At 57.3% G+C, this 27437-nt stretch overlaps 2 protein-coding genes across 4 annotated transcripts in view; both read left to right on the forward strand.

The window, feature by feature from the left end:
• Nucleotides 1-6100, forward strand: part of CARD10 (caspase recruitment domain family member 10) — a 30498-nt gene extending 24398 nt beyond the window's left edge. For both annotated transcript variants that reach the window (XM_073006733.1, XM_038007477.2), the window contains 7 exons: nt 148-391; nt 568-637; nt 1938-2040; nt 3335-3493; nt 3588-3703; nt 4251-4363; nt 5081-6100. In XM_073006733.1, the coding sequence (XP_072862834.1) occupies nt 148-391; nt 568-637; nt 1938-2040; nt 3335-3493; nt 3588-3703; nt 4251-4363; nt 5081-5315 (1040 nt within the window). In that variant the 3' untranslated portion in view covers nt 5316-6100. The remainder of the gene's footprint in view (nt 1-147; nt 392-567; nt 638-1937; nt 2041-3334; nt 3494-3587; nt 3704-4250; nt 4364-5080) is intronic.
• A 1000-nt stretch (nt 6101-7100) lies between these two features.
• On the forward strand, nt 7101-27057 carry MFNG (MFNG O-fucosylpeptide 3-beta-N-acetylglucosaminyltransferase). Of its 2 annotated transcripts, XM_007975701.3 has the most exons (8): nt 8192-9532; nt 15099-15147; nt 15563-15665; nt 16365-16518; nt 19125-19210; nt 21336-21501; nt 23582-23667; nt 26100-27057. In XM_007975701.3, exons 1-8 carry the CDS (start codon nt 9278-9280, stop codon nt 26164-26166), a joined length of 966 nt encoding a protein of 321 aa, XP_007973892.1. In that variant the 5' UTR covers nt 8192-9277; the 3' UTR covers nt 26167-27057. The 2 variants fall into 2 exon arrangements, with proteins under 2 accessions (XP_037863407.1, XP_007973892.1); XM_038007479.2 differs by lacking the exon at nt 15563-15665 and having other exon boundaries at nt 7101-9539.
• Nucleotides 27058-27437: the final 380 nt, after the last annotated feature.

Genomic DNA, 27437 nt, shown 5'->3' on the forward strand with positions numbered 1-27437 from the left:
TAAGTCTCTCATTCTAAGAAGGGGAAGGTGAAGTCCTGGGAGCTCAGGCCTCGAGAGGGCCATGACTATGGCCCCACCGAGGCCGATCCTGGACCTCACCATCCTCCTCTCATCCTCCTTGTTGCCCCTTGCCCCATCCATGCCTAGCCTGCCAGTCCTTCCACGAGGCCCTAGAAGCCTGGGCAAAGGGGCCAAGTGCCGAGCCCTTCTACATTCGTGCCAACCTCACCCTGCCTGAGAGGGCAGATCCCCATGCCCTTTGTGTGAAAGCCCAAGAGATCCTTCGGCTGGTGGACCCGGCTTACAAGCGGAGGCAGGAATGGTTCTGCACCCGGGTTGACCCCCTCACTCTGCGGGACCTGGACCGGGGCACCGTACCCAATTATCAGAGGTGATGCAGAGCCAGGAGCTGGGGATGGGGTCCTCCTGGGAGCCAGGGCCCAGATGGGGGTGCTCTCCCTCCTCCTGCAGTCCTTCACCATCCTCTGGGACAGGGCGGGGGATTCAAGGAGAAGAGATGCGGTGCTTTCCTTCTTCCTACACACATGATGTCACTCCGTCCCACAGAGCCCAGCAGCTCCTAGAAGTTCAGGAGAAATGCCTGCCCTCCAGCCGGCACCGAGGCCCCCGCAGTAATGTGAGCACAGCTGGGTGGGAAGTGGGTGGGGGGGCCCCAAGGGTGGAGCCCAAAAGGGAGCTAGCAGGCTCTGTTCTCTGGCAACCTAGGAAGACACTCCCTCCCTCCTTCCCTGGTGATTTAATTGGTCATCTACTATGTGCCTAGCAAACAGAACAGCAGAGCTCACCATCCGGGGTAGTTTAGAGATGAAATGAGGTAAAGTGTGCCTAGTACTCAGGAGTACCCCTAGCACATTTGACAGGCCGGGCGCGGTGGCTCACGCCTATAATCCCAGCACTTTGGGAGGCTGAGGTGGGCGGATCACAAGGTCAGCAGATCGAGACCATCCTGGCTAACACGGTGAAACCCCGTCTCTACTAAAAATACGAAAACAAAATTAGCCAGACGTGGTGGTGGGCACCTGTAGTCCCAGCTACTTGGGAGGCTGAGGCGGGAGAATAGTGTGAACCTGGGAGGCGGAGCTTGCAGTGAGCCGAGATCGCGCCATTGCACTCCAGCCTGGGCGACAGGGTGAGATTCTGTCTCAGAAAAACCCAAAAAACAAAAAAACAGCAGTCACGTACCCTTTTCCAACGCCTGGATGGTGGCTGGGCTACATGGCCAGCCCTGCTGTGCACAAGGGCAAGTGAGGCTCAGAGCCATCAGATAAAGGAGGCACAGGGCCCCAGCCAGGAAGCCTGCATTCGACCCCAGCTCTGCCACTATCAGTTGTGTGACTGGACAATCACCTGAGCCTTCCTTGAGGCTGTTTCCCTATCTGTAAAATGCGGGGGTTGCACTGCCTCTCAGGCTGTGTGCATGGCGGGAGATGGCCTCCGTGAGTTATTGCCCCTCAAGGGCTTAGTGAGTGTTTGTCATGTTGTAGGCATTGGGGACCTGTCAGAGACGTCGTTATTGGTTTCATTAATGTTCCTACCAAGGTCACCTTGCTAATTCATTGGAAGAGACCCTAAAGTTTGCCTCGTATGTGACATTTGGTTCCTCTTGGTCTCTGGGCCTCAGTCTCCCCATCTGTAACTTAGGGGTTAGACCTAAGGCTCCTCCACTGGGCTCAGACGGGCTGATTTCCTGGGGCCACAGGGATGGCTGCTCTCATCTGCCTGGGGGACTGTGCTGGGCCGGGGAGGGGCAGGAGAGGGCCTGGTTGAGGAGGACATCTTTGCTGACCCAGGCTCTTCCGGCAAGCCTGGACCACAGTGGCCGTGGAGTCCACTCGCCAGGGGTCCCGTTTCCTCCTCTCTCCCTGAGCGGGTGGGGCTGAGCTCTCAGATGCTCCTCTCTCCCTGTACCCTCCCAGCTGAAGAAGAGAGCCCTGGACCAACTGCGGTTGGTAAGGCCCAAGCCCATGGGGGCGCCCACAGGGGACTCCCCGGAGCAGCTGCTGCTGGAGCCCTGTGCAGGTGAGTGCGCGGAGGCAAAGCTGTATCCGTGTTGCTCCCGGTGTCCAGGGATGTGTGCAGCTGGGTGTCCTTTAGCTTGGGTGGCCTCTTTGGCCTGGAAGGGCCTGTTGTGAGGGTTCCAACAGGGGTGGGGGTCATGCTGGTGACCTGAGAGACAAGACCACCCTGCTGCCATGGTGATCGCCAAGGTTGAGGGAGACCCTGCAGGGAGGTGCATGTAGGCGTGACTGTGACTGTGGGTTCAGACAAACATGGGCTTGTTCTTGTCTGGCAGAGTGTGTGTAGTGGTGGGTGCTGTGAGGACCCAGGGGGGTTCCCGGAGGCAGTAGGGTGAGGTCTCAGGCCAGACAGGGAGAAGGGGCTGTGGGAGCTCAGATGAGGGAGTGGCAAATCTGGGCAAGAGGAGCGGGTAGTTAGGGAAGACTTCCTGGAAGAGAGGGAGTTTCCGCTGGGGCCTTCAAAGATAAAGAGGAGTTCGTTCCAGGCAGAAGGCACAGAGGCATGGCTGTGTGTGGTGTGTTTGGAGGGTCTTGGGTACAGCAGGTGAGTATTGAGCACCAGCTCCATCAGGCATTGGGGATGTGACTGTCCCTGCCCTCATGGAGCTTGCCGTCTAACTCGGGGGTAGGGGGTCAGATAATCCCACCTATGAACACAATTAGAGAGTGTGAGGTGTGCAGTGGAGGAGAACCGGGGGCCATGGGGCACATGCCAGGGGCCCTGCTGTCTGGGGACCAGGGAAGGTGTGACCTAGGCTCTGAAGGGAGGGCAAGGGTTAACTGGATTGAGTGGCGTGGGGGGTGGGGCTTTGGGCAGCCTCAGGTCATGCAAAGGCCTTGTGGTTGGAGGCAGCTGAAGGGAGAGTGGAGGTGGTGGTGTGGGGTCAGTGGCTGGCAGCCTCCCCAGGCTCTCAGGCAGGACTGCGTCACCTGCGTGGGGGCTGTGGTTTTTATTCCTGAGAATCTGGGAAGTCACTGGTGTGTGGAAAGCAAGGGAGTTAACATGATCTGATTTGCTTTTCGAAGCCTCGGTGGCTGCTGGGTGGAGAATGACCTGTAGGGGGCAGGGATGAGGCAGACAATCAGGGAGGAGCCTACTGCCACTGTGGGTCCTACTAAGGGAGTGTGTGTGTGTGTGTGTGTGTGTGTGTGTGTGTGTGTGTGTGTGTGTGTGTAGGAGGAGCAGCAGCAGGACTTAGGAAGGGATGGGTGGCGGTGTGGGTTTTGGGGTATCAAGGAGCTGGTATGCTGCCTGCCTGTGCCCTTATCTCTTCTGCGCCCCTCCCCTGCCACAGAACCAGAGCGGAGCCTCAGACCCTACAGTTTGGTGCGGCCGCTGCTGGTGTCTGCCCTGCGGCCCGTGGTGCTGTTGCCTGAGTGCCTGGCGCCCCGGCTTATCCGCAACTTGCTAGACCTGCCCAGCTCCAGGCTGGACTTCCAAGTGTGCCCAGCGGGTGAGACCGTGTGTCGTGGAGGGGAGGGCTGGGGGGCCCTCTGGGCAGCTGGGCCCACGGACCCTTCATCTCTCCCTCTCCACTCCCTGTGCAGAGAGCCTCTCCGGGGAGGAACTGTGCCCATCCTCAGCGCCTGGAGCCCCCAAGGCTCAGCCTGCCACCCCTGGGCTGGGCAGCAGGATCCGGGCCATCCAGGAGTCTGTTGGGAAGGTGGGTGCTGAGGGCTGGTCTGGGGTGCTCAGAGAGGTGGCCCAGAGTGGGAGCTACTGTTCTAGGCTTGAGCGCCGGCATCTGAGTGCGGGCCATGCTCTTGCTGCTCATTGGCAGGGTGGCCCCGGGCAAGTCCTTTCCCTCCTGTGGCCCTCAGTTTCCTCACCTGTGGTCTGGGTGTGTGGGGGCAGTTGACTGCATATGGGCCCCCCTTGAGGTGTCCGGCTGACACAGCTCACCTACACGTCCTTGTCGCTGAACTTGTCACTCTCCTGGGAGCTGGTGGTCGGCTGGCGGGTGGAGGGTGGTGGGTGGGTTTGGGTCGGCTTCATCCTCTGGGTGGGGAGGTCTGTATCTCCAGGTCGCCCATGAGCCCAGGCTTTTTCTCTGTCCTGTTGGACTCCTTCCTCGTTGCCAGGGTCCCTCTGGGTGGGGAGGCAGGACTTGCATCTGGGAAGGCGGTGATAGGGGACCCTTCTGGGAGCAGAGCGTGGGAGGCTGATGTCTCTGGCCCGAGAGTACAGTGTAGCCTCGATCCTCCAAGCAGAAGCACTGCCTGCTGGAGCTGGGCGCTCGGGGTGTGCGGGAGCTGGTGCAGAACGAGATCTACCCCATCGTCATCCATGTGGAGGTGACTGAGAAGAACGTCCGGGAAGTCAGGTGAGGTGGGTGGGGCAGCGGCAGGGCACTCAGACCCCAGAGCTTGCACCTTGAGGATGTCTCTCTCCCTCCCCTCTCTCTCTCCCTCCTCCACTCTCTTCCTCCCTGCCTCTCTCCCTCCCTCTACCCTCCCCCTCCTTCTCCTCTACCCCTCTGTCTCCCTCCCCACCTCTCTCTCCCTCCCCACCCTCCCTCCCCCTCCCTCTCCCCTCTCTCCTTCTCCCCTACCCCTCTCTCCCTCCCCCCATCTCATTCTCCCCTACCCCTCTCTCCCTCCCCCCTTCCCCCTCCCTCCCCCTCTCTCCCTCCGTCTCCCTCCCCTTTCTCTCTCCCCCATCTCTCTCCCTTCCCGCTCTTTCTTCCCTACCCCTCTCTCCCTACCCCCTCTCTCCCCCATCTCTCCCCCTCCCCCTCCTTCTTCCCTACTCCTCTCTCTCCCTCCCCCCTTTCCCCCTCCCCCTCCCCTCCCCGTCTCCTCCCCTACCCCTCTTTCCCTTCCCCCCTCCCCCTCGCTCTTCCCTTCCTCCCCCCTCCTCCCCTACCCCTTTCTCTCCCTCCCCCCCACCTCTCTCTCTCTCTCTCTCCATCTGCCATCTGTCTCTCTTGAGTTGTCCGTCTTCTCTCTCTGACTCTTCCCCCTTTGTCCGTCCCTCTCTCCCTGTCTCTCTGTCTGTCTTGGTCCCCTACTTTGACCACCGCCCACTCCTCTCTCGGCAGGGGTCTACTGGGCCGGCCAGGCTGGCGGGACTCAGAGCTGCTGAGGCAGTGCCGTGGCTCGGAGCAGGTGCTCTGGGGGCTGCCCTGCTCCTGGGTGCAGGTGCCTGCCCATGAGTGGGGCCATGCAGAGGAGCTGGCCAAGGTGGTGCGCGGCCGCATCCTGCAGGAGCAGGCCCGCCTCGTGTGGGTGGAGCGCGGCAGCAGCAGAGGCTGCCCCGGCAGCAGTGAGGCCTGAGGTTCATCTGATACCTGCAGCTTCTTCCCAAGTCAGGGGGGACCCTGGTGTCTGCGGTGCAGCTGGGCCCTCCCACCCTGAGCCTTCCTAGACCCTTGGACTCTCAGACACAGGGCCCTTGGCTCTGGCATCTCACCCCCAAGACTGTCTCTGGCCCTGCCGAGCCTGCAGGAGCCCCGGGACAGAGCGCCCACTCCCCTCTACTTGCTGCTCTGGGCCTCCCCACGTGTCCCGGGGTCTCCACATTCCCACTAGTGAGTCTCACATGTGTGTCTATGTCTTCTCCTTAAACACTCACCCTGGAGTCTGTTCTCACACCTGTGCACAGGTTTGCACACTCAAGTTCTCACGGGCAGGCTCAGGTCTGTCCAGCTGCCCTGGGCACGAGATCTCCCGAGGACCTGGGCCTGTTCTGCTCCCAGGAGCCCTGAGCCTGTTACCGCATGACTCCTGCCATCCAGCTCATGTTCCTCATGGATTCAGCCATGCATGGACTGGGGGCTTCCCTGGCCCACGGTGCCCCTCGTGTCTCCTCACATGGGTGTCTGTGGTTCTTTCCTGTGTAAATGTCACGCCCCACCCCGTTTCATGTGGGCGCTAACACGCGTGCGTTCCTGGTGGGCACACGCAGGACCGTGCCTCACAGGGCCCACTCCCTGCCTCCCTCTTGGGGGGCCGGGGAGGGCGGCTGCTCTGTCATGAGAATGTACGGCCCGTGGGTGATTAACGGGCCTTTTTCACTCAGAAGCTGCATATTATGGAACATTAAACACTTTTGTCATAGATGCTGGTGGCCTTCTGCTCGCTTGTATCCCTGGCCTGGGCCCCTGCCACTCTCCTCATTTGTCTCCCAGCTCAGGTGGATACCACCTTTCAGGTCCCTGCTTGCCCGTTGGGAGGGTCAGATTTCCTGCCTGCCTCTTCCCAGGGCCGCCTGCCATCTGTGCTGGCGTCACCTTACCTGCCCCTGAATGACCAGAGTAGGGCCCCACAGATGGGCCACCCCAGTGCTCAGCCCTGCCCACAGCTGACCATCAGAGGAGTGTCCCCCGGAGTGGAGCACCAAAACTGGCAGGGTGTGGCCTCAGACTGAAGGGACCTGGCTGCTGAACCCAGGAGCTCAAGAGCAAACCCTCGGTATGCACGCAGGTTCCTGAGACAGCTCTACTAGAGAGAGGATGGTTGCTCCCACTGGGAGCAATCCAGGCAGCCTTACTGGAGGAGGTGCCACTTGAACTTGGGAGTTGGAATTTCTTCCTTCCAGAACCACCTATTGGACCTCTGTGTCCAAGTGCAGGTGACTGTCCTCAGCCACTGTGAGGAGCCTGGGCAGGCCCCTGGGGCTTAGGGTGTAGGTGTACTAACTACATAGGGTAGCCTCAAGGGCAGAAGCTCAGAGGCAGCACGGGTTGGATCTGGCCACCTTGGATGGGGTCAGAAATGAGGTTGGGAAGGGTAAGTCCAGGGGTGCAGGGTTGGGAGCACAGGGGAGCTTCAGCTGTGCCCTGGAGGCTGTGGGAGCCTCTGGGGATGCGGGAGCAGGGTTGTGGGAGTTGACACAGAGAGGGCTGAGGCCGACGGGGGGCAGGGGCAGTGGAGGAGAGAGGAGCAGACAGGAAGGAGGGGCTCTGTGGCCTCCAGGGATGGGTTTGGATCTCCATGTGTGACAAGAAAAATGCTTAAGAAGGGGTCAGGACTGGGGATTTGGGGCGGTGGGTGGAGAAGGGAATGGGGAAGCTGAGAGAGGGGATTGGGGTGTGGATTGGGGGGCCACAGCTCCATCTTTAGTGGGAGGAGACAAGGAGTGGGTGTAGAGGAGAGGTGGTGAGGGTCTCAGAGACTGGACCACGCAGGTGCCTGGGTATGGAGGCCAGAGTCACACAGCCAGTGAGTGGCCCAGTTGGGATTTTTTTTTTTTCTTTCTGAGACAGAGTTTTACTCTTGTTGCCCAGGCTGGAGTGCAGTGGTGACATCTCGGCTCACTGCAACCTCCGCCTCCCTGGTTCAAGTGGTTCTCCTGCCTCAGCCTCCCTACTAGCTGGGATTACAGGCGCCTGCCACAATGCCTGGCTAATTTTTGTAGTTTTGGTAGAGACAGGGTTTCACCCTGTTGGCCAGGCTCATCTTAAACTCCCGACCTCAAGTGATCTGCCTGCCTCGGCCTCCCAAAGTGCTGGGATTGCAGGCGTGAGCCACAGCGCCCAGCCCCCAGTTAGGATTTGAACCTGGTCTGTGGAGCACAGAGCCTGGGATCATCACTAAGGCTGGCATCATCACCATTCTGAGAATATGGCCTGTGAAGGGGCCTGGCTGGGGGCTGGCCCACGAGAGGGTGATTCAAAGGGTTGGTTTTCCTTTCCTCTCCCCAAGCTGTCCTCATGCAGGGTTGAGCCCAGCAGGGCCAGTTCACTTCGCCAGCCACCTGGTACTTTGTTGTGTTGAATTAACATTGATTGAGTTATTGTCTGCCAAGCACTGTTCTAGGCACTGGGGATTAGGGACTCAGTGATCAAAAAAGAAATCCTGCCCTGATATTCTCATGAGGAGGGCTGACAATAAGTAAATTAAACATACAGAATGTTGGAAGATGAAAAGCATGATGGAGAAAACAGTGAAGTGGCTTGGGAGGGACAGGCCTGGGGGCTGGGAAGGAGGCGGTGAGGGGTTGCAGTGTTAACAACGTGGTCAGGGAAGGCCTCACAGAGATGGTGACCTTTGTGTAAAAACCAGAAGGGAGTGGGGGAGTGAGACGTGCAGGTCTCTAGGGAGGGGCCCAGGTGGGAACAGCAAGTGCCAAGGTCCTGTGGCGGCCGCATGCCTGGGCCAGCCGGGATCCCAGGGGTCTGGAGTGGAGTAGCAGGAGATGGGGTGGGAGTAACTTGGGGGCCAGCTCACGCAGGGCCTTGTGGGCTGCTGTGTGCTTTTTGGCTTTTGTTCTGAAGAAAATGGGAGCCAGTGCAGGCTTTGAGTGGAGGAGGGAGGAGGTGTGAGTGAGCTTGTGTGAAACATGATGGAGGTGGTGGCTGGAGAAGGCCCTCTGTCTGTCCACTGGCTGGGTGCTGGGAGAGAGGCAGCTCCAGAGACTGCGGAGTGAAGTCAGGTCTGGGCTGGGGCAAGCTGGACAGGTGCCCTCAGGGGACCTCCTGTGAACCTGAGGAGGACCAGAGACCTGGGTTCCACCAGCTCTGCAGCTGAGTTGCTGGATTGTTTTTGCTCATTCTGTACCTTTGTGCCTTATGTCCTCAGCTATAAACTGGGAATGACAGTCCTAGTGCTGTTGTGAAGACCACAGGAACTGAGCAAACAACTGTGGGAGCCCCAAAGGTTAAGAGGTTATCACGGAGGGCTTCCTGGAGAAGGGAACCCTTAAGCTTTGAAGTCCAGATAGAATTCAGCCTAGCGGAGGGAATGTGGGTGAGACTGGTGGAAGATGGGAGAGCATCCCGGAGGAAACCGGTGAGCAAAAGCTGGGGGCTGGATGAAGCAGGACACCAAAGTAACCGGTGTTGAATGGGCCAAGCTGACAGCTCTCTGCAGGAGTGGATGGTGCTGGAGGACCCTCTCTTCCACCAGGCACGGAGGGTTTGCTGTGACTTCCTCCCACCGCAGCAGCTGGCAGAGCCGGGGCTGCCCCTTCTGCTGGTGCCTCCTTTCAGCCGCGTCTGTCTGGGGTTCCCTTCGTCTGGCCCCGCCCCTCGGGCTGAGCGGGGCGGGGCCAGGCGGTCCCGGAGGCTGCGGCAGGCCGGACAGCAGGGAGCAGGTGGAGGGCTGGCGGCGGTCGAGATCGTGCTGCCATGGCTCAGCCTCTGGGTCCAGAGCCTCAGCTCCTACCTCTTCCCTCCTTGCCAGCCCCTGATGCCTGCCAGACTTTTGCCTCTGCCGGAGCCCCTGCCTGACCAGCTTCCCCTCCCTGTCTGGTTGGGATTTGGGGGCTGAGCTGTCTGGGGTCCCAGGGCCAACCAATGCAGTGCCGGCTCCCGCGGGGCCTGGCTGGAGCCCTCCTCACCCTCCTGTGCATGGGGCTCCTGTGTCTGCGGTACCACTTGAACCTGTCCCCGCAGCGGGTGCAGGAGACCCCCGAGCTGAGCCAGCCGAGCCCGCGGCCCCCTGAGCTGCAGCTACACGATGTCTTCATCGCAGTGAAGACGACCCGGGCCTTCCACCGCTTGCGCCTGGAGCTGCTGCTTGACACGTGGGTTTCCAGGACCAGGGAACAGGTGACAAGTGGGTGACATTGGGCCCTGGGAGTGTCCCCTGGCCTAAGGGGTTCTCAGAGGTCTTTCTACTGGGCTGGGGTCCCTGACTGCCTCATGGGAGAAGCTGCCCGCTACCTGCCTAATCTGGGACCCTCTTCCCCTCTCCTTCTTCCCGGCTTCAGGGGCTGCCTGTGGTCCTGCCTGTGCCCTGTACTGGTCCTGACTCCAGGTCCATCCAGGTCCCACCACTCTACCACTTTTGGGGGCCAGGCTGGGCCCCTGCTCCACGCTCCCAGGTCCTTCCTGGGGGTCCTTCTATTCCTAGCTGCTCCCGTGAGGGCTTCACCCCCAGCCACCCAGACCCAGCCTGGCATCGGGGGTAATGGTGGATGTTGGGCAGCTGGGGTGGAGGCTTCCAAGAGATCCTGACCCTGACCCGTGCCCAGGCCAGGCTGTTCCACCCAGAGCCTAGGTGCTGTCCTGCCCAGGCTCTGGGGGTGGAGGATAGGGGGAGAATGTCTAGGTGGGGTCTGTTCTTGGGGGAGGCATCCCTTCGGGCTTCCCGACAGCCCCTCCCGCTATGCCTCTGCTGCCCTGGGTGTGCCGAGGCTGCCATGTCTGGTCTCCTGCGCTGGCTTCCTGTGGGCTGCTTCTGAGGCAGGGAAGGAGAGCGCATGCCACAAGGGTGGTGCCTGAGGCAGTGGTGGGCAATAGGTCGGGGAGGCCTCAGTGAGGCAGTAGGTGGGATTGTGTGTGTGTGTACGCGTGCTCACATGCACGGAGCTGGAGTGTGCTAGATGTGCGTGACAAGAGGCGTGTCTGTCACATGGCTGCATGGCTCCGGCAAGCCAAGTCTCTTCCAGCCTTTCCCCTCCTCGCATCCAGTATCTTCCTTAAGCAAAGTCAGTGATGTCGGGTGTTAGGGACCGTTGATGGGGGAGGTGGAAAACGGGTACACACACACACACACACACACACACACACATCCGTCCCCTCTTTGGCGGCTGGCTCAGTGGAAGGAAGTGACTGAGTCTTTGGAGATAGTTGAGGCCTCCTGGAAGACCAAAAGGAGGGGGAGAAGATGGCTGGCAGAGGCCAGGCCCTCCTGGGGAGGGGCACCCTGCCCTGATTTCTGCCCTTATACTCAGGATTAACTCTTCCCCAGCTGGCCCCCAGCACCCCAGCTCTTCTCTGGGCCCCACACGGCTTCTCATCTTGGGGAGATCCTGGTTCTTCCTGCGGAAGCCGCCAAGGCGGGCCCTCCCGCAGGCCTTCCTGTTTATGCGTCTGTGTACCCGGGAGCGTGGCCTCACGTGGCCCACGGCCCTTTCCTGTCTTGTCTCCATCACTGCGGTGCTGCCCTTGCCCCGGATGAGGAAACTGAGGCCAGAGAGGAGGAAGTGCTGGCTGACGTGGTGTCACGCAGAAGGCCTGAGGGGGCAGTGCCCAGTGGGACCTAGAACCTTGCTCCTGGCTGGGTGCTTTTCTTCCCTGCTGAGACTTGGGAGCCCTGTGAGGCCTGGGTCACTGGGCTACAGGAGAGGGTCCTTGGCCTTCAGCCTGGGTGGCTGTGCCTGGCAGTACCAGGCCAGGAGAGGCAGGCAAGAACATCCCCTTCCCTGTCCCAAGCTCGATCCCACATGCGAATCAGGCGGTGGGGTGGGAGTGGGGGTGCTGGCAGCTTTGCCGCCGCTCAGGGCTGTAGATCAGGCGAGTTGCTTGTTTCACTCTCACAGTAAGCCCCAGAGATCGGCTGTGATGACCGTGATGTTCCCGCCTTACAGTGCAAACACTGAGCAGGGTTCGGCCGAGGCGGGAGATGAATCCACTCAGCTGGACCCAAGGGGCGAGGGGCAGACTCTAGAAATCTTGTCCTTGAAGTTGAAAGAAGGAGGATGCTGAGATAGAGGAGGAGGTGGGAGGACAGGGAGGCCCTCGCTCGCTACCCCACATCTCTCACCCTTTGGCTCACTTCTGTCTGTGACCTCAGCCAAGGCCCTCCCCTTTCAGCCCGCAGTTTCCCCGTCTGCACGGGGCAGGAGTGTCTGGACCGGGCCTGAGCTGGTTAACTGCAGCGCTGGGCGCCTGCCTGGCTGGTTAAGGGCGGTCGGGTGGCAGGTGGGCCTTGTGGCAGGGGCCGGGACTCGTGTGCTGGCCTTTGTCCTGGGCTGAGGGGTGGGCTGGGGGAGGCGGGTTTTGTGCTCAAGGGGAGGCTTTCTCCTCCCTATGGTCCCCTCGTTGGGGGGAGACGTGGCAGCAGCCCCACACCTCCCCTCGTCTGCAGCAGATGGTCCCCGGCCACCCCTCCCCTGCCCTAGCAGCCTGCGTGTCCCTTTGTTTCCTGCGGCTGCCTGTGAAGTTTTCCCCATTGTCAGGTCTCCTCCTTAAACAAGTCAAATACAGCCCTTGGCTCCGAGGAAACTCTGCCCATTGCTCTGTGCCAACCTTAGGATTCCCAGGGACTGAAAGCACCAGCCTCACTGCCCTCTCCCGTGCCCCCGCCCCCTCTGGACCTGGACTCGCCTTCCTGGCTCCCTCCCTCACTCTGCTCACGGCTGATGTGTTTCGTTTTGTTTTGGTTTGGTTTTTGTTTTTTTTGAGACAGAGTCTCACTCTGTTGCCCAGGCTGGAGTGCAGTGGCGTGATCCTGGCTCACTGCAACCTCCTTCTCTTGGTTTCAATCGATCCTCAGCTTCCTGAATAGCTGGAACTACAAGCATGTGCACCACGCCTGGCTAATTTTTCTATTTTTAGTAGAGATGGGGTGTTGCCATGTTGGCCAGGCTGGTCTTGAACTCCTGTCCTCAGGTGATCCGCTTGCCTTGGCCTCCCAAAGTGCCTATTCTGCTTTATTCAGGTTACTAGATCTTCACCCGGAAATGGTCCTCGGCCCATTTGGCCCATGCTCCAAGCTTGAGAGTGCTTCACTATCTGGTGGCTGTTTGGTGGCAAAAGTTTGCCGAGGGCAGGGCAGGAAAGGCCTGGCTTCTTTTATAGGATCCCTTGAGGCTGTGTTGAAAACAGTCTTGGGGTGGGAGCAGAACAGAGCAGGGAGGCCAGGGAGAAGGGCCTGCGGCAAAGCAGGCAGCAGGTGACGACAGTGGCCAGTGGAGGGGACCCAGGTGGCCGGGGCGGGCTGGAGGGAAGAGCAGCGTCCCAGACTATTTGGAGGCTGGTGAGCTGAATTGATGATAGGCTCGGGGGGAGGTGTGAGAGGAAGAGAGGAGGAGCAGAGAGTCTGAGGTTTTGGGTTCCAACCAGTGAGAGGGAGGAGCAGGTCTTGGGGAGCACGGGGGCTCAGTCTTTATGCGTTAAGCCCCCAGGAGGTGTCGTGGTTTCAGGGGATTTGACAGTTTGGAGCTCAGGGAGAGGCTAGGGCTGGTGGTGTCCACGAGTCTCCAGCTCCCTGATGGTGTTTAAAGCTGAGAGGCTGCATGGCATCACTGATGGAGTGGGCTTCGTGGAGAAGCGGACCAGGGCCTAGGCTTGGACCACCAACATTTCCCCCTGCGGAAATCCGGAGACCTCCAGCATTTGCTAAATCTGACGGTGGGAGACAGACCCCAGGGAGAGGGGCTCAGACGGTGGACACTGCTCAGGCCTTCCCGAGGAGAGCCAGGTGCCGGAACAAGGACACAAATTGGACCCAGCCTGTGGCCTCCAGGATGCCATTGTTTGGCATCAAGAGATGGAGAGATAAATTTCTGTAACTAGGGAGTTTTGCTAACTGCTGTTAGTGACAGGAGGAACAGAGGGCTGAGGAACACATAGCAGGGGCCCCTAAAGTAGCTGGAGGGGTGTCAGGGAAGGCTTCCTGGCGGAGGTGATGCCTGAGCTGGGAGCTAGAGGGTGGAAAGAGGGCACAGCATGTGCAGAGGATCAGAGGTGTGGGCCTGTGCGTGTGTGTGTGTGTGTGAGACACAGAGAGAGAGAGAGAGAGAGACAGAGAGAGAAGCCCCAAGAGTGGGCAGGAAGTAATGAGATCAGACTACATCAGGCAGGGTGGCCAGGTGGCCCCTCACTGGCCACAGGGAGGCTGGCCTTTATCCCAAGGGTGGTAGGGAGCCATGGAAGGTGTTAGTGGCTGGTGGTGGAGGTGGATGTTATCTGATTCTGGTCCTGGCAGGAAAACATGTCTGAGGGATAGAGGCAGAGTCTTGCAATAGTCCAGTGAGAGGTGATAGTGGTTCAGAAGCAGGGCTGTGGCCATGGGCCTTGGGAGACAGCCTGGCTCTCTCCTGCCCCTTCCTGTGTCAAACCTGGCTCCTGGCCTCTTGGCCTCCTATGCCTCAGTTTCTCCTGAAATACAAGTAGATGAGCCTGACTTCACTGTCAACTCTTCCTTGATCTTTTACACACAATCTTGTTTTATTCTCACAGCCACTACTCACAGCCATCTACCCCTTTTGTAGATGGGTAAACTGAGGCTCAAGGCGGGGACTGTTCTGATCTGAAGGGCTAATTCCTGGAAAGGAGGGAGGGGATTGTGGGTAAGCAGAGGGGAGCATTGCAATTGGAGGCCCTGAGCTTCGAGGGAGGACAGGGCTAAGCCACGAGTGTGGCGCCAGTGGGGGCTGAGAGAGTCTGGGGGCTTTAAAGAGGTGGGGCACTTGGAAAGGGTCCAGAATTGTCCTGAGTCCTGGGCCGGGCAGTCCCAGGGCTGGGGAGGCCCTCGAAGGCCCTTGAGGTGCTCACTGAGTGAGAGGACCCATTTGGGCAGCTGAGAAGCTCTGCCCGTGTTGGGCCGGGCGTGAAATGGGAAGGACACCAGTCCCCAGCCTGGCTCGTCTTTGTCCCCAGCCTGGCTTGTCTTTGTCGCATCCATGTGCTTCCTGTACCTCTCATTCAGAGTTTGGGTTTGGATTATGTAGGGGCTGAGCAGCTTTAGCTGCCTGGGAGGCGGCAGGGAGAGGTCCGTGGGTTCGAATGTCAGCCTGGCACTTGCCAACCCTGGTCCATCGCTCAGCCTCCTTTTCGTCGTCTGGGAAGAGAACAGATGAAAACACCTGCCTTGGAGGTTTGAGGGTCGCTGGGGGCAGGTGCATGTCCAATCTGGGAGAGCTGGACTGGGTTGTGAGGCAGTATTTCCGAGATGGCTTTCACAGGGGGTTTGTGTGGCTGTGAAGGTGTGATGTCTCCCTAGTGGCGCAGTGTCCCAGGGCGTGGGCGTGGGTCTGTTCACATACAGTTTATGTCCTGATAATGGGTTTAAGGTTGTGTTATGTGACTGTGGAGGAGCCGAGTGCAGCTGTGATTGTGTGTGTGTGTGTGTGTGTGTGTATGTGATAGAAAAGGGTGAGATGCTGCCCAGGTGTGTGGTTGTGGTTGGGTCCCTGTGGCTCCTCTGGAAAGGGGACGAGGGTATGTGTTTAGACTGTGGGCTGTGTACATCCTGAAGTTGTGTGTCTACAAAGGCTGAGTCGTATGTGTTATATGTTGTCCTGAAGCAGCGTGTGACCATGAGAGGGGTGTGTGTGTCACTGGAGGAGTACAGAGTCCATCTGGGGCCTGGTGTTGGTGGGCTGTGGATTGGTCTGGGGTGTCGCTTGGGCCGACGTGAGTCCTGACCCCTTCTTCTCCTTCCTAGACATTCGTCTTCACCGACAGTCCAGACAAAGGCCTCCAGGAGAGACTGGGTAACTCAGCCTTGCCTGGGTGGGGGTCTTTAGCTGTTGCCCAGGAAAGCTGGGGCGGCTGTGTCCTGGCTTGAGGGTTTCCAGGAAATGGGCTGCCCACCCTTGGCATGTGGGGATCCCCCTTTGCCCAGGAGGGAAGTGGGCCTCTTCCCTGGAAACTGGTGTGGGCATGGGTAGGGGAAGAGCTGTGCTGGATAAGGCCCTGGACACCTGAGTCCCAGTCCAGCCTGCTGTACACTAGCTCTGTGGTCCTGGGCAGGTCTGCCTTCCCCGGGCCTCAGTGTTACCATGTGTAAAATGGGAGTGGGTGGGCCGCTCCAGGCTCCCTGTAGTCCAGCCTTGCTCTGTATTCTGTGTTCAGGGCTGCGAAGCGGGGAGCTGGGCAGGGTCCCCTGACTCCCTCTCACTTCTCCAGGGTCCCACCTTGTGGTCACCAACTGCTCCGCAGAACACAGCCACCCAGCTCTGTCCTGCAAGATGGCTGCTGAGTTCGACACCTTCTTGGCCAGTGGGCTTAGGCGAGTGTTCCTGGGTCTCTGGGGATAGGTGTGGTCTGGGCCCAGAGGAAATAACCCGTGGGCCTCCTGGGGTCTGACTTCAGCCCCCACTCCCCTAGCAGGCAGTGGGCAGATGAAGTCCAGCTGGGTTCCAGTCCTGCCATTCAGGATTGGATATGTGACCTTGGGAAAATGACTTTTTTTTTTTTTTTTGAGATAGTTTCACTCTTGTCGCCCAGGCTGGAGTGCAATGGTGCAGTCTTGGCTCATTGAAACCTCCGCCTCCTGGATTCAAGCGATTCTCCTGCCTCAGCCTCCCGAGTAGCTGGGATGACAGATGCCCACCATCACGCCTGGCTAACTTTTGGAATTTTAGTAGAGATGGGGTTTCACCATGTTGGCCAGGCTGGTCTCGAACTCCCGACCTCAAGTGATTCACCCGCCTCGGCCTCCTAAAGTGCTGGGCTTACAGGCATGAGCCACCACACCTGGCCAGGGCGAGTGTCTTAACCTCTCAGTCTTGGTCCTCAACTGTGAAGTGGGTACCCTCCTCACGAGCTTACACAATATGCAACTTGGCACAAAACAGATGCCTTAAATGTCAGCCTCCCCCAGCCCACCCCCATTCTGTTACTGTTGACCGACTGTGGGGGTGCTTGGGGACCCTGGCTTGGAACACCCCCCACTAACAAGTTCACTGTCCCTGTTTCATCCCTACAGGTGGTTCTGCCACGTGGACGATGACAACTATGTGAACCCAAGAGCGCTGCTGCAGCTGCTGAGAGCCTTCCCGCTGGCCAGCGACGTCTACGTGGGAAGGCCCAGCCTGAACCGGCCCATCCACGCTTCAGAGCCACAGCCCCACAACCGCACGGTGGGTCCCTCTCCTCCTCCTTTGCCTCTTGGCCCATTGGTCCCAGGGCCGGGCCAGTCCCAGGGGCGGGGGTGTGCTAGAGAGGTGAGAGGGGTTCTGGGTTCCGGGTTTGGCCCCATGTGGGTTTGGGATGGCGGCTTCCCCTCTTTGACCCTCAGTCTCTTCCTCTGTGAAATGAGGAGACTGAGATCATGCAGCCGTGGCACAGAGATAGTACATAGTGAGGCCTCCGTCCTCTAGGAACCACGGATTGTCCTGGTCACTCAGGGAGCCTCCAGGTGAGCTGAGGCTGCGTGACACCACAGCAGGGCTCCCAGCCACCTCATGTGACCATGTAGGTGTGCAGGTTGTTAAAATGCTGGAACGGCCAGGGCAGTGGCTCACAACTGTAATGCCAGCACTTTGGGAGGCTGAGGTGGGTGGGTCACCTGAGGTCAAGAGTTCAAGACCAGCCTGATCAATATGGTGAAACCCTGTCTCTACTAAAAATACAAAAATTAGCCGGGCATAGTAGCGTGCACCTGTAGTCCCAACTTCTTGGGAGGCTGAGAGAGAGAATCGCTTGAACCCGGGAGGCAGAGGTTGCAGTGAGCTGAGATGGCGACATTGCACTCCAACCTGGGTGGCAGAGCAAGACTCCGTCTCAAAAAAAAAAAAAAAATTGCTGGAATACTGTGGGGCTGGGTGATCAATTGCTGCTGCCTGAGCCCCAGAACCCTTCCCCCACTTCCCCTCCTTGGGCACCCTCTCTCTCCAGACACCTCCACTAGCCTGTGACTGAAGAGTTGACACCTGGCACAACAGGGGGCTCCATACCCACCTCAGTTCCTGACCTGGATGGATGCTGATTCGGGTTGCCAGATTCATTAAACAAATAAATGAAAAACCACTACATCCAGTTAAACTTGACTTTCAAATAAATAATGAGGAATTTTTTAGTATAAGTATGTCCCAAATATTGCATGGTTCTTTCCCTGTCCCCAGGACCCACTGGATATCAGGTGTTAGAGTGGTCCAGGCCCTAGGGCTCCCTTGGCCCAAGGAAAAAGGCAGGTCGGGAGGTCCCTCTCTAGAGGCAGTGCCTGGTGCAGGAGCTGGGCACACAGCAGGGCTCAACCTCCCTTCTCAGGTCACCATCTGCTTCATTAGGAAAAAAACAAGAGCAGAAAACACAAAACCTTAATTATCAGTAGCTAATCAGCCTCTGAACCTTAATTAAATTCTTCTGGGCCCTGGGGCTCTGTGTGTGAGTGATTCCAGGGGAGCCAGGGGGTCCCCCAGGCTCCCATACCACTTCGCCATTGGCCACTCACCTCTGCCTAAGCCATTTGCCTCTGGGGTGGAGAACTGCGTGCTGGAGCCTGACTCCCTGGGTTTACATGGCAGCCCTGCCACCTCCTGGCTTTGTGATCTTGATGAGGTCACCTCACCTCTCTGTGCCTCAGTTTCCTAATCTGTGAAATGGGTAATAGCAACCCCTACTCAAAGAGTGGTTGTGAACAAAGAAAGAATGAAATGAGGTCATCTATCCAAGTCCTTGGAATGAGACCTGGCACGAAGTCAACACTAGAAAGTGTTAGTGATCTGAGGCCAGGCGCGGTGGCTCATGTCTGTAATTCCAGCACTCTGGGAGGCCGAGGCGGATGGATCACCTGAGGTCAGGAGTTTGAGACCAGCCTGGCCAGCCAACATATAGTGAAACCCCGTCTCTACTAAAAAATACGAAAGTTAGTTGGGTGTGGTGGTGCACGCCTGTAGTCCCAGCTACTTGGGAGGCTGAGGCAGGAGAATGGTGTGAACCCGGGAGGCGGAGGCTGCAGGGAGCCGAGATTGTAGCACTGCACTTACACTTGAGCCTGGGCAACAGAGCAAGACTCTGTCTCTGAAAAAAAAAAAAAAAGAAAGTGTTAGTGATCCGTATTGGACACAGCCTGACCTTTGTTTCCCAGCCACATCTTTCCTCTGCACACTCAGGCCCCGTCAACCTAGGCCCACCTCTGTGGCCCAGGAGAGCAGGTACGGTGTTTGGCAGCCCCTCCCAAGCCACGTGGAGTGAGGGGAAAGGGGCACAGTGGCCTTTTAGTAGAGACAGGGTTTCACCATGTTGGCCAGGCTGGTCTCGAACTCCTGACCTCAAGTGATTCACCCACCTCAGCCTCCCAAAGAAAGAGCTGGGATTACAGGCATGAGCCACCTAAACAGAGTCTTGCAGGATGGGCTGGAGTCAGCCAATGCTGAGGGGAGAGAGGAACAGAGTCCCAGGCAAGGACTTCAACTGACCGCACACACCCCATTAATGCTGCTGCCCTGGATGCCTGGCCAAGGGGCAAGTGGGTAAACCAGTACTCGTCCCCTTTAACTGGAATCCAGCTGGACTTGAGTCTGACCAGTGACCTCATCACTCCTAATTAACTATGTGACTTCGGGCCTGTGTTTTCTTATCTATAGAATGGGCACAGTAGTGCCAGGCTGTAGCGAGATTCTAGTGAGATTCAAAATAAAGAGCTTTTGAGCCATGCGGGTTGGGGGTGAAAGGTGGTCTGGCTGTCCCTTTCCCCCACAAATCCCCCCAGGCTCACTCTGCCCCTTGGCCTCCTCTCCCTCAGAGGCTGGTACAGTTCTGGTTCGCCACCGGGGGTGCTGGCTTCTGCATCAATCGCAAACTGGCTTTGAAGATGGCTCCGTGGGCCAGGTAAGCAGAGACCCCAAGGCAGGCAGGGAGGGGGTGGCGGCTGGGGTACAGGAGGGGCCTTGGCAGCAGGAAGGGCTTTGAGAGTGAGCTCAGGAGAAGCTGCTCCTCATTCATGTGTGTCACAGTGCGGCAGTTAGTGGCGAGCAAACCACCTGCCACCTGCCCTCGGGGTTGCGCGGCCGAGTGCATGACTTGCCACACACAGGCGAGTCAAATCATCTCCAAGAGCCCCAGTCCCTCCGTCTGCACATGGGCCTGATAATACAATGGCCAGTGGTGTGGTAAGGGTTCAATGAGAAAATGTCTGGGCTGGCCCTGGTAGGTGCTATTTGCTGCCCTTTTCTGACTGGTCAGTGCCGTAGGGGAGGCGAAGGCCAAATGTAAGGGCTTTCAGAGGAGGGAGAAGGGCCTTCTGGTTGAGGGCAGAAGGGAAGACTTCCAGGAAGAGGTGGTATTTGAGCTGGGTCAGCCCCATGTACACTACACTGGGCCATCTAAGGGAGATGATGTTACTCCTAATATCACAGTGGGTGTACACCCTGTGGTATTACTCGTCATACCGTCTAAGGGAGATGATATCACTCCTAATATCATGAGGGGATCTCAGGGGTAGTGGAGGCCGCAGTGTGTGGGGGTGGGACACTGGTATTCCAGAAGTGGCAAGGCCTGGCCTCTGGAGGTCTTTCCCGGCTGTTGTTGTTATTAACAGCACCATCAGCGGCCACTCTCTTGTATTGAGGCTGACTCTGAACCAGCTCTGTGCTCCAGCAACAGGATCACAACGCCTCGGGGAGAAGGTGGCCTTAGCCTTGTGTTTCTAGATCTCAGGCAACTGAGGCGCTGAGATGAAGCCAGTCTGAGGTCAGCCAGGTTCAAGGTCACTCAGCTGCTGGGTTTGGCTCCATGGTCTGCAAGCCTTGCTACTACCCAAGCCTGCCCTGCCTTGCCTGGCTAGGAGGGGCCCCCCAGGACAAGAGCGGGCTCATTGTCCTGAGGCATGTCCACAGAACTGTGTGTGTACACATGACCAGGGTCATCCCTGTGCCTGGGATGCCCCCACCCAGGCTTCTGCCAACCTCTAAATTACCTTTGTGTGAATTAGAAAAAGCCCACTGCCTCCAAATCCTGCAGGTGCAGCTTGAGGGCTCGAAGGCTGGGGAGGGGAGTACAGGCTGGATTTCTGCACCCATTTGCCCCTTGGCCAAGCACCCAGGGCAGCAGCATAAATGCGGTGTGTGCGGCCAGTTGAAGTCCTTGCCTGGGACTCTATTCCTCTCTCCCCTCAGCGCTGGCTGACTCCAGCCCATCCTGCAAGACTGCTTAGGTAGCTCATGCCTGTAATCCCAGCACTTTGGGAGGTTGATGTGGGTGAATCACTTGAGGTCAGGAGTTTGAGACCAGCCTGGCCAACATGGTGAAACCCCGTCTCTACTAAAAATACAAAAATTAGCCGGGTGTGGCGGCGGGCTTGGGAGGCTGAGGCAGGAGAATTGCTTAAACCCGGGAGGCGGAAGTTGCAGTGAGCCGAGATTGCACCACTGCACTACAGCCTGGGCAATGAAGGGAGACTCTGTCTCAAAAACAAACAAACAAACAAACACAAAAAACTACCACCTCCTCTGGGAAGCCTGCCTGATTCTTCCTATACCCCCAGACAGCGTACTTCCCTCTGACTTAGCACCACTCTTTGAAAGACCTGCTCCCTGCTCTGTCTCCCTCCAGAATAGGGACTGCTGTTGGGGGCAGGAAGCGTTTCTTTCTCATCTCTGTATCCTCAGCCCTAGCGTAGTATCTGGCATCAGCAATGAATAAATGAGTGAATGAATGAATAACAAGACAGGGAGAGAAGGAAAGGCTACATTTATAAAGGGCCTCACCTTTCCATTTCCCGTTTAATCCTCACAATAGCCCCGTGAAGACAGGGCCATTAGCATCCCCATTTCATAGAACAGGAGACTGAGGCTGAGGCTCCCCAAGGTTCCCGACTTGCTCAAGGTCATACAGTAAGCAGGAGGCAGGTGCTCTGCTCGCCAGCTTGTCCCAGGGGAGGGCCTTCATGGGGTAGCCCATGGCTTTGGGTGTGGAGGGCCTGGGCCAGTGTCTACAGTCTGGCTCTGTCTCTCAGCGGCTCCCGTTTCATGGACACATCCGCTCTCATCCGGCTGCCTGATGACTGCACCATGGGCTATATCATTGAGTGCAAGCTGGGTGGCCGCCTGCAGCCCAGCCCCCTCTTCCACTCCCACCTGGAGACCCTGCAGCTGCTGAGGACTGCGCAGCTCCCAGAACAGGTGAGCTGGCCTTGGGGCAGGTGGCAAATGGGAAGGGGGAACCAAAGGAACATGAGGTCTCTCCAACCCTCACTCCTGGTGTGTGAAAGAAACCTGGAACTCCAGATTATGGGGCTTGGCTCTTCCCTATTGATGGGGAAACTGAGGCCTAGGATGGCAAAGGACCCCCTAAGGGTACACAGGGACTCAACCCCTTCACTTCTAACCCTCAAGGATTAGCATTTGTGAAGCTGAAATTCTTTGATCTGGTCCTCAAATGCCAGCCGGAAGGACCTGAACAGATGAGATGAGGCTGTCTCCAGGTTCCCAACACCCTGCTCCCCACTGCTGCCTCTACTCAGTCTTCCATCCTCCCCACATTCCTCCCGGGGAGCCCAGCTGGCCCTTTCTGATTTTACCCGTTGGGAGACCCCTGCTTCATCAAAACTCCCCTATCCATTGCTCAGTGCTGTTCCTGCCAACCCTAAGGTTACCGGGATGGAGTGGGTCTTCGGGGGGATGCTCAGCATTACGTTAGGCTGGGGGAGAAGGGGGACCCCATCCCACCACCTGGCAGGTAATACAGGTCCAACTGGCTCTGCCTCGGAGAGGCTGCCCTGTGACGCTGTAGATGGTCCTGGCTGTCCCCAGAATCTCCTGCCCAACAGTGTGACAGAAACTCAACATAGACTGGCTAACTGGAAAAGGAAATGGTTAGCTCACATAACTGAGAAGCTGAGGGCCTGGCTGGCTAGGTCTGGCGGGGTCTAGGTGTGCAGATGGCCTCCCAGACTCTCTCCACTCTAGTCTGCTCTCCCCCAAGTTGGCCCGTCCTCAAGCAGGCTCAGCCTTCATGTTGGCAAGATGGCAGCCCCAGCTTTCCCCCTACCATCGGAGGAGAGCACCTCCTTCCTTCAGATCCCAGGGCTGGCATTCATGGGTCTGACGACTTAGCTTGGGTCACGTGACTGATCTCCTACCAGCACCTGGAGTTAGTGTCGATTGGCCAGGCCTGGAACTGGGATGTGAGGTTGGTCCTATTAAGATGGCAGGGCCTTAAGCCAGGAAAAGGAGGCAGATTTGAGGCAGCCCACACCAGGGCACCCTGATGGTTAGGGTATCCTGAGTACCCATAATGCCAGGCACCACGCTGGGGGCTTTCCCTTCTTCTTCTTTTTTTTTTTTTTTTGAGATGGAGTCTCACTCTGTTGCCCAGGCTGGAGTGCAATGGCACAATTTTGGCTCACTGCAACTTCCACCTCCTGGGTTCAAGTGATTCTCCTGCCTCAGCCTCCTGAGTAGCTGGGACTACAGGTACCCACCACTATGCCAGGCTATTTTTTGTATTTTTAGTAGAGACAGGGTTTCACCATGTTGGCCAGGCTGGTCTCGAGCTCCTGACCTCAAGTAATCCACCTGCCTCAGCCTTCCAAAGTTCTGGGGTTACAGGCATGAGCCACCGAGCCCAGCCACCCTTCTTTAACTCTCTGTTTCCTCACAGTATTTACACGAGGTCAGTACTAACATTATCCCCATTCTATAGATGGGGAAAATGAGACCCAGCGAGCTGAACTGACCACGGCACACAGCTAATATAGGGCAGAGGGGCACTGGAACCCTAGCTGGGTGGTCCCTATGCCCACAGTCTTTAACCACTGTGCTCTGCAGACTCTGAGCTGAAATCATGATCTATGTCATCACTGACTGGTGCAGTACAGGCTCCCGGTGAAGAGGGATGTGCCAGGGCCCTCCAGTGAGTCTCAGAAAACCTCCATTCTAGTCCAGGCATGCAGCTTACTGGAAAGGTGACTGTTCCTGTTGAGCCTCAGTTTCCAAATCTGTAGGTGCGGTATTGTTCCAGTCTCTCAGGGGAGCTCAACTCTTGAGGGAGCAAATGGGATTAAGGGCATGGCAGTGCTTTTCCAGCTGTGAAGTGCCTTGGGGCGTGGGGTGAGCTCCCACCACCAGTGGGGAATTTCAGGTTCCGGGGCAGCTTTCCCTGCAGCTTAAACGCCCTCCTCCACCTGTGCCAAGATGCTGCCCCCTTGTGGGGATCCCCAGTGCGACACCCCAACACTCACTGTTTTATCTCCCTGCCCAGGTCACCCTCAGCTACGGTGTCTTTGAGGGGAAACTCAACGTCATTAAGCTACAGGGCCCCTTCTCCCCGGAGGAGGACCCCTCCAGGTGGGTCTGAGGGCTGGAACCTTGCATGGGAGGAGTGGGGGCTGAGTCCAGGCATCCAAGCATGGGGGAGCTGGGAGGGAGCGGAGTTGGACAGGTTTTGGTGGCTGACAGCACAGAGCTAGGAGTGGACGGAGTGGATTTCAGTTTCTGACCCTGCCACTGGCTTGCTGTGTGACCTTGGGCAAGTGTCTTGCCCTCTCTGGGACTCAGTCTCCCATTAGTAACACCTGGACACTGGACATCGTGGATCTGAAGAGCTGTCCCAGCCCCAGTCTTCTGGGTTCTTCAGGAGTCCCTGGAAGGCTGAAATGCCTTCCCTGAGCACAGGCAATGCTCTCATGGTGGAACTTCAGGTTCTAATGTGGGATTTTTATTTTATCTCTTTTGGACTTATTGTTTCTTTGATACTCTTAAATGCTTCTTTTAGGTAGGTAAAGGGTTGGAATAATGCCTTCCAGTTCTGCCCAGAACTGGCCACGGGGAGATGGGTCATCCAAATCCGCTCCTGACTGGTCTAGAGCAGTTTTGGAACATAGCCTGTGATATGCAGCTTCCTTTCCACACACCAGCACCTGCCAGCCATGGCTGTTTTTTTTTCCTTTTTCTTTCTTTTTTTTTTCTTTTTTTTTCTGAGATGGAGTCTCGCTCTATCGCCCAGGCTGGAGTGCAGTGGTGCGATCTCAACTCACTGCAACCTCCACCTCCCGGGTTCAAGCGATTCTCCTGCCTCGGCTTCCCGAGTAGCTGGGATTACAGGCACCTACCACCATGCCTGGCTAATTTTTGTGTTTTTAGCGGAGGCGGGGTTTCACCGTGTTGGCCGGGCTGGCTTCTAACTCCTGACCTCAAGTGATCCGCCTGCCTCAACTTCCCAAAGTGCTGGGATTACAGGCATGAGCCGCTGCCCCCGGCCCAGCTATAGCTTGTGATGCTGGCCAGGGGTGGTGGGATGGGGGTGGAGAGGAGTAGGGGGAGGGGACACATGGACTCTGGGCCCATCAGTCCAACCCCAAAACTGATGCTTGACCCCTCCCAGCATCTCCACCAACTGATGGGCTGGCTTCACCTTGCATGCCTCCAGCCATGGGGAGCTCCTCCCTCCTGTGGCCGTCTGTTCCATCTCTGGGCAGCTGGACTGGCCCCAGCCCTTCTATTTCCATTTCTGCTCCCTGTAGTGACATGCAGTGGGTCTGGAAACTGGGGAAGGAGGCCTGATCCTACCTTTGGGGACTGAGCAGAGACTCAGGGAGGTAATGAGTAGAGGAGGGCATGGGTGAACTCTGGGTCCACTTGAGTGACAGAGACTTATCCAGAGGGATTCCTGGGGGATGGGGAGTCCGGGAGACTGTGTGTGTAGGGGATGAGGGTGAGTATGCAAGTACAGGCTGTTATGGGAGAGTAAGCCAGAGCCCTGATATTGACTGGGGAGTAGTGGCTGGTCGGGGAAGGCTTCTCTGAGGAGGTAACGTGAAGGACCTGAAGGGCTAGCAGGAGTTCGCTAGGAGAAGAGCAGGTGGCAAATCGCTCCCGCAGAGGGGACAGCATATGCAAAAACCTGGTGGCAGGAGACAGGCCTTGACCTGCTCAAGGTAGGAAAGGGAGCCTGTGTGACCAGAATGTGGAGAAGAGGAAGGAATGGTGTCAGATTTAGTTGGGGACGTGGCAGGGGGCCTCTCCAAGGCCTTTGTAGGCTCTGTCTGGACGCTTGCGATGCTTGGGGGAACCAGGGCCCCTGGCCTTGACATTCTGCAGTGCTGCCTCTCCCGGGGCAGAGGGCTCCCACGATGCTGAGGGCCCTTGCGGCCAAGGCTGCATTGAACAAGTTGGGTATTACAAGGAGACAGAATTTGACTCGATATAGGAACAAAAATTCAAAATTCCAAGATGAATGAAGCTGCCTTCTAATAGAATGAGCTCCCGTCAGCAGAAGTGTGTAAGCCATAGCTATACTGACAAGAGCTTTAAGAATTGCTGTTAAATTTCCTCAAAGCCCACAGATTTTAGAAGTCATAGATTACTGTCAAATGGGTCTGGAGCCACTTAGAGATTCAGATGCATATGGTCAGATGATTGGCCTTAGCTGAGGTCTCTTTATGGCTTCTCTGGCTTTTGAAGTTTCTCCAAACCAGCAGTTCTCAAGTAGGGGTGATTTGTCTCCTAGGGGACATCTGGCAATGTTGGAGACATTTTTGATTATTACGATTCAGGAAGATGCTACTGGAATCTTGTGGGTAGAGCCCAGGAATGCTGTTAAATATCTCGCAAGGCACAGGACGGCTCCACGACAAAGAATTCTCTGGCCCTAAGTGTTAGTGGTGCTGAGTTAGAGAAACCCTGCTCCAAATCGTCTCTGTGGCATGTGTCCACCTAGGAGAGTGGGCTGAGAGCAGAAGTGGGGGTGACCATCCTGTCCTTTTCTGGTTTCTCTGCAGGTTTCGCTCCCTCCATTGTCTCCTGTACCCAGATACACCCTGGTGTCCTCAGCTGGGTGCCCGATGAATCCTGAACTGCTGGGCAAAGGTTGGGCAGAGGCTTCTAGGTGTGCCTTGGCTCGCAAGGTGGCACTGAGGGTCCCTAGCAAGTGTCTTGTGATAGGCAGTCCCTGGCAGGGCCTTTGGGTGTTTGGCAAGCCCAGGATCTGGGTGGCAATTGGCACTGAAGGTACCCCAGGCCCCTGGGAGGTGAGTTAGACAGCCCAGGGGACCAGGTGGACCAGGTGATGGCCAGAGAAGCTCCAGGGGCTAGACTGCCTCAGGAGGCTGAACTGAAAAAGGGCAGGGGGCACTTGAGCTGGCCTGGGGCTCAGGGGTCCTAACCCTTTAGGCAGTGACATGGCCTCTGGGTGGGGTCTGGCCCTTGGCCCTGGCTCATGTCTCTCAGTCATTCCCCTGGGGCTCGAGCACTGGGCCGTCCACTGCTGCCTCCCTCACCTGGGTCCTGAGTTCCTGAAGGGATATGGGAATGATGGCAGAATCCAGGGTCTGAAGCACCTGCTGTTGTTGCCAACCAATCTCCCAAAGCTCCTTGCTCCCTACCCCTTGCTAACAGGACCAGATTTGGTTTGGATCCTCAGCATGCTGGGACCCAGATGATGGAGCATAATGGGTCCCAGCCAATCGTGATGATCCTTTTTGCTCATTTCCCAGCCTCCCTTGCTGTTAGGGGCTACCATGGGACCAGCTCTGGCCACAGGGAACTAAGCAAATCCAATAGAGACATTTCTGGGGAAGGTTTTGCAGCCCACTCCCCATCTTCCTGCTGTGAATGTGGGTGTGATGGCTGGATCTGGGGCAGCCACCTTGCTACCATGAAGGAAAGGCCAAGACAATCATCCCAGCTATTCCCTCCAGCATCTGGTTCTGTACGAAAATTAAATGCTTATTTGTTTAAGTCTCTCTTGGTCTAGTTTTCTGTTACATGCAGCCAAAGTATTCCTGACGAGGGTAGGGTCTTTTTCTGTCTATCACAGTGCAGATGGCGGTCACTTTTGGTGGTGTGATGTGATGCGTGCAAGACCATGTTACAGAGCCTAGCACAGAGAAAGGAAGGGCACAGTGGATGGTGACTGTTACTAGTGTATTTGTGAGTCATAGTGTGTGAGGCAGTGCACAGGTGTGTGTGTGTGTGGCATATACCTTCTACATGTGTCTGTGCATAAAGATGTACATGTTTTTTTTTTTTTTTGACAGAGTCTCACTCTGTTACCAGGCTGGAGTACAGTGGCACAATCTTGGCTCACTGCAACCTCCACCTCCCGGGTTCAAGCAATT

This window comes from Chlorocebus sabaeus, chromosome 19 (genome assembly GCF_047675955.1).
Source record: "Chlorocebus sabaeus isolate Y175 chromosome 19, mChlSab1.0.hap1, whole genome shotgun sequence".
NCBI classification, from domain to species: domain Eukaryota; kingdom Metazoa; phylum Chordata; class Mammalia; order Primates; family Cercopithecidae; genus Chlorocebus; species Chlorocebus sabaeus.

What these genes read in the sequence shown, in the direction of transcription:
- MFNG (XM_007975701.3), top strand. Translation starts at nt 9,278, where the DNA reads ATGCAGTGCCGGCTCCCGCGGGGCCTGGCTGGAGCCCTCCTCACCCTC. An exon ending in CACAGCCCCACAACCGCACG is followed by an intron (nt 16,519 to 19,124) that starts GTGGGTCCCTCT and finishes CCTCTCCCTCAG; the next exon opens with AGGCTGGTACAGTTCTGGTT. An exon ending in AAGATGGCTCCGTGGGCCAG is followed by an intron (nt 19,211 to 21,335) that starts GTAAGCAGAGAC and finishes TCTGTCTCTCAG; the next exon opens with CGGCTCCCGTTTCATGGACA.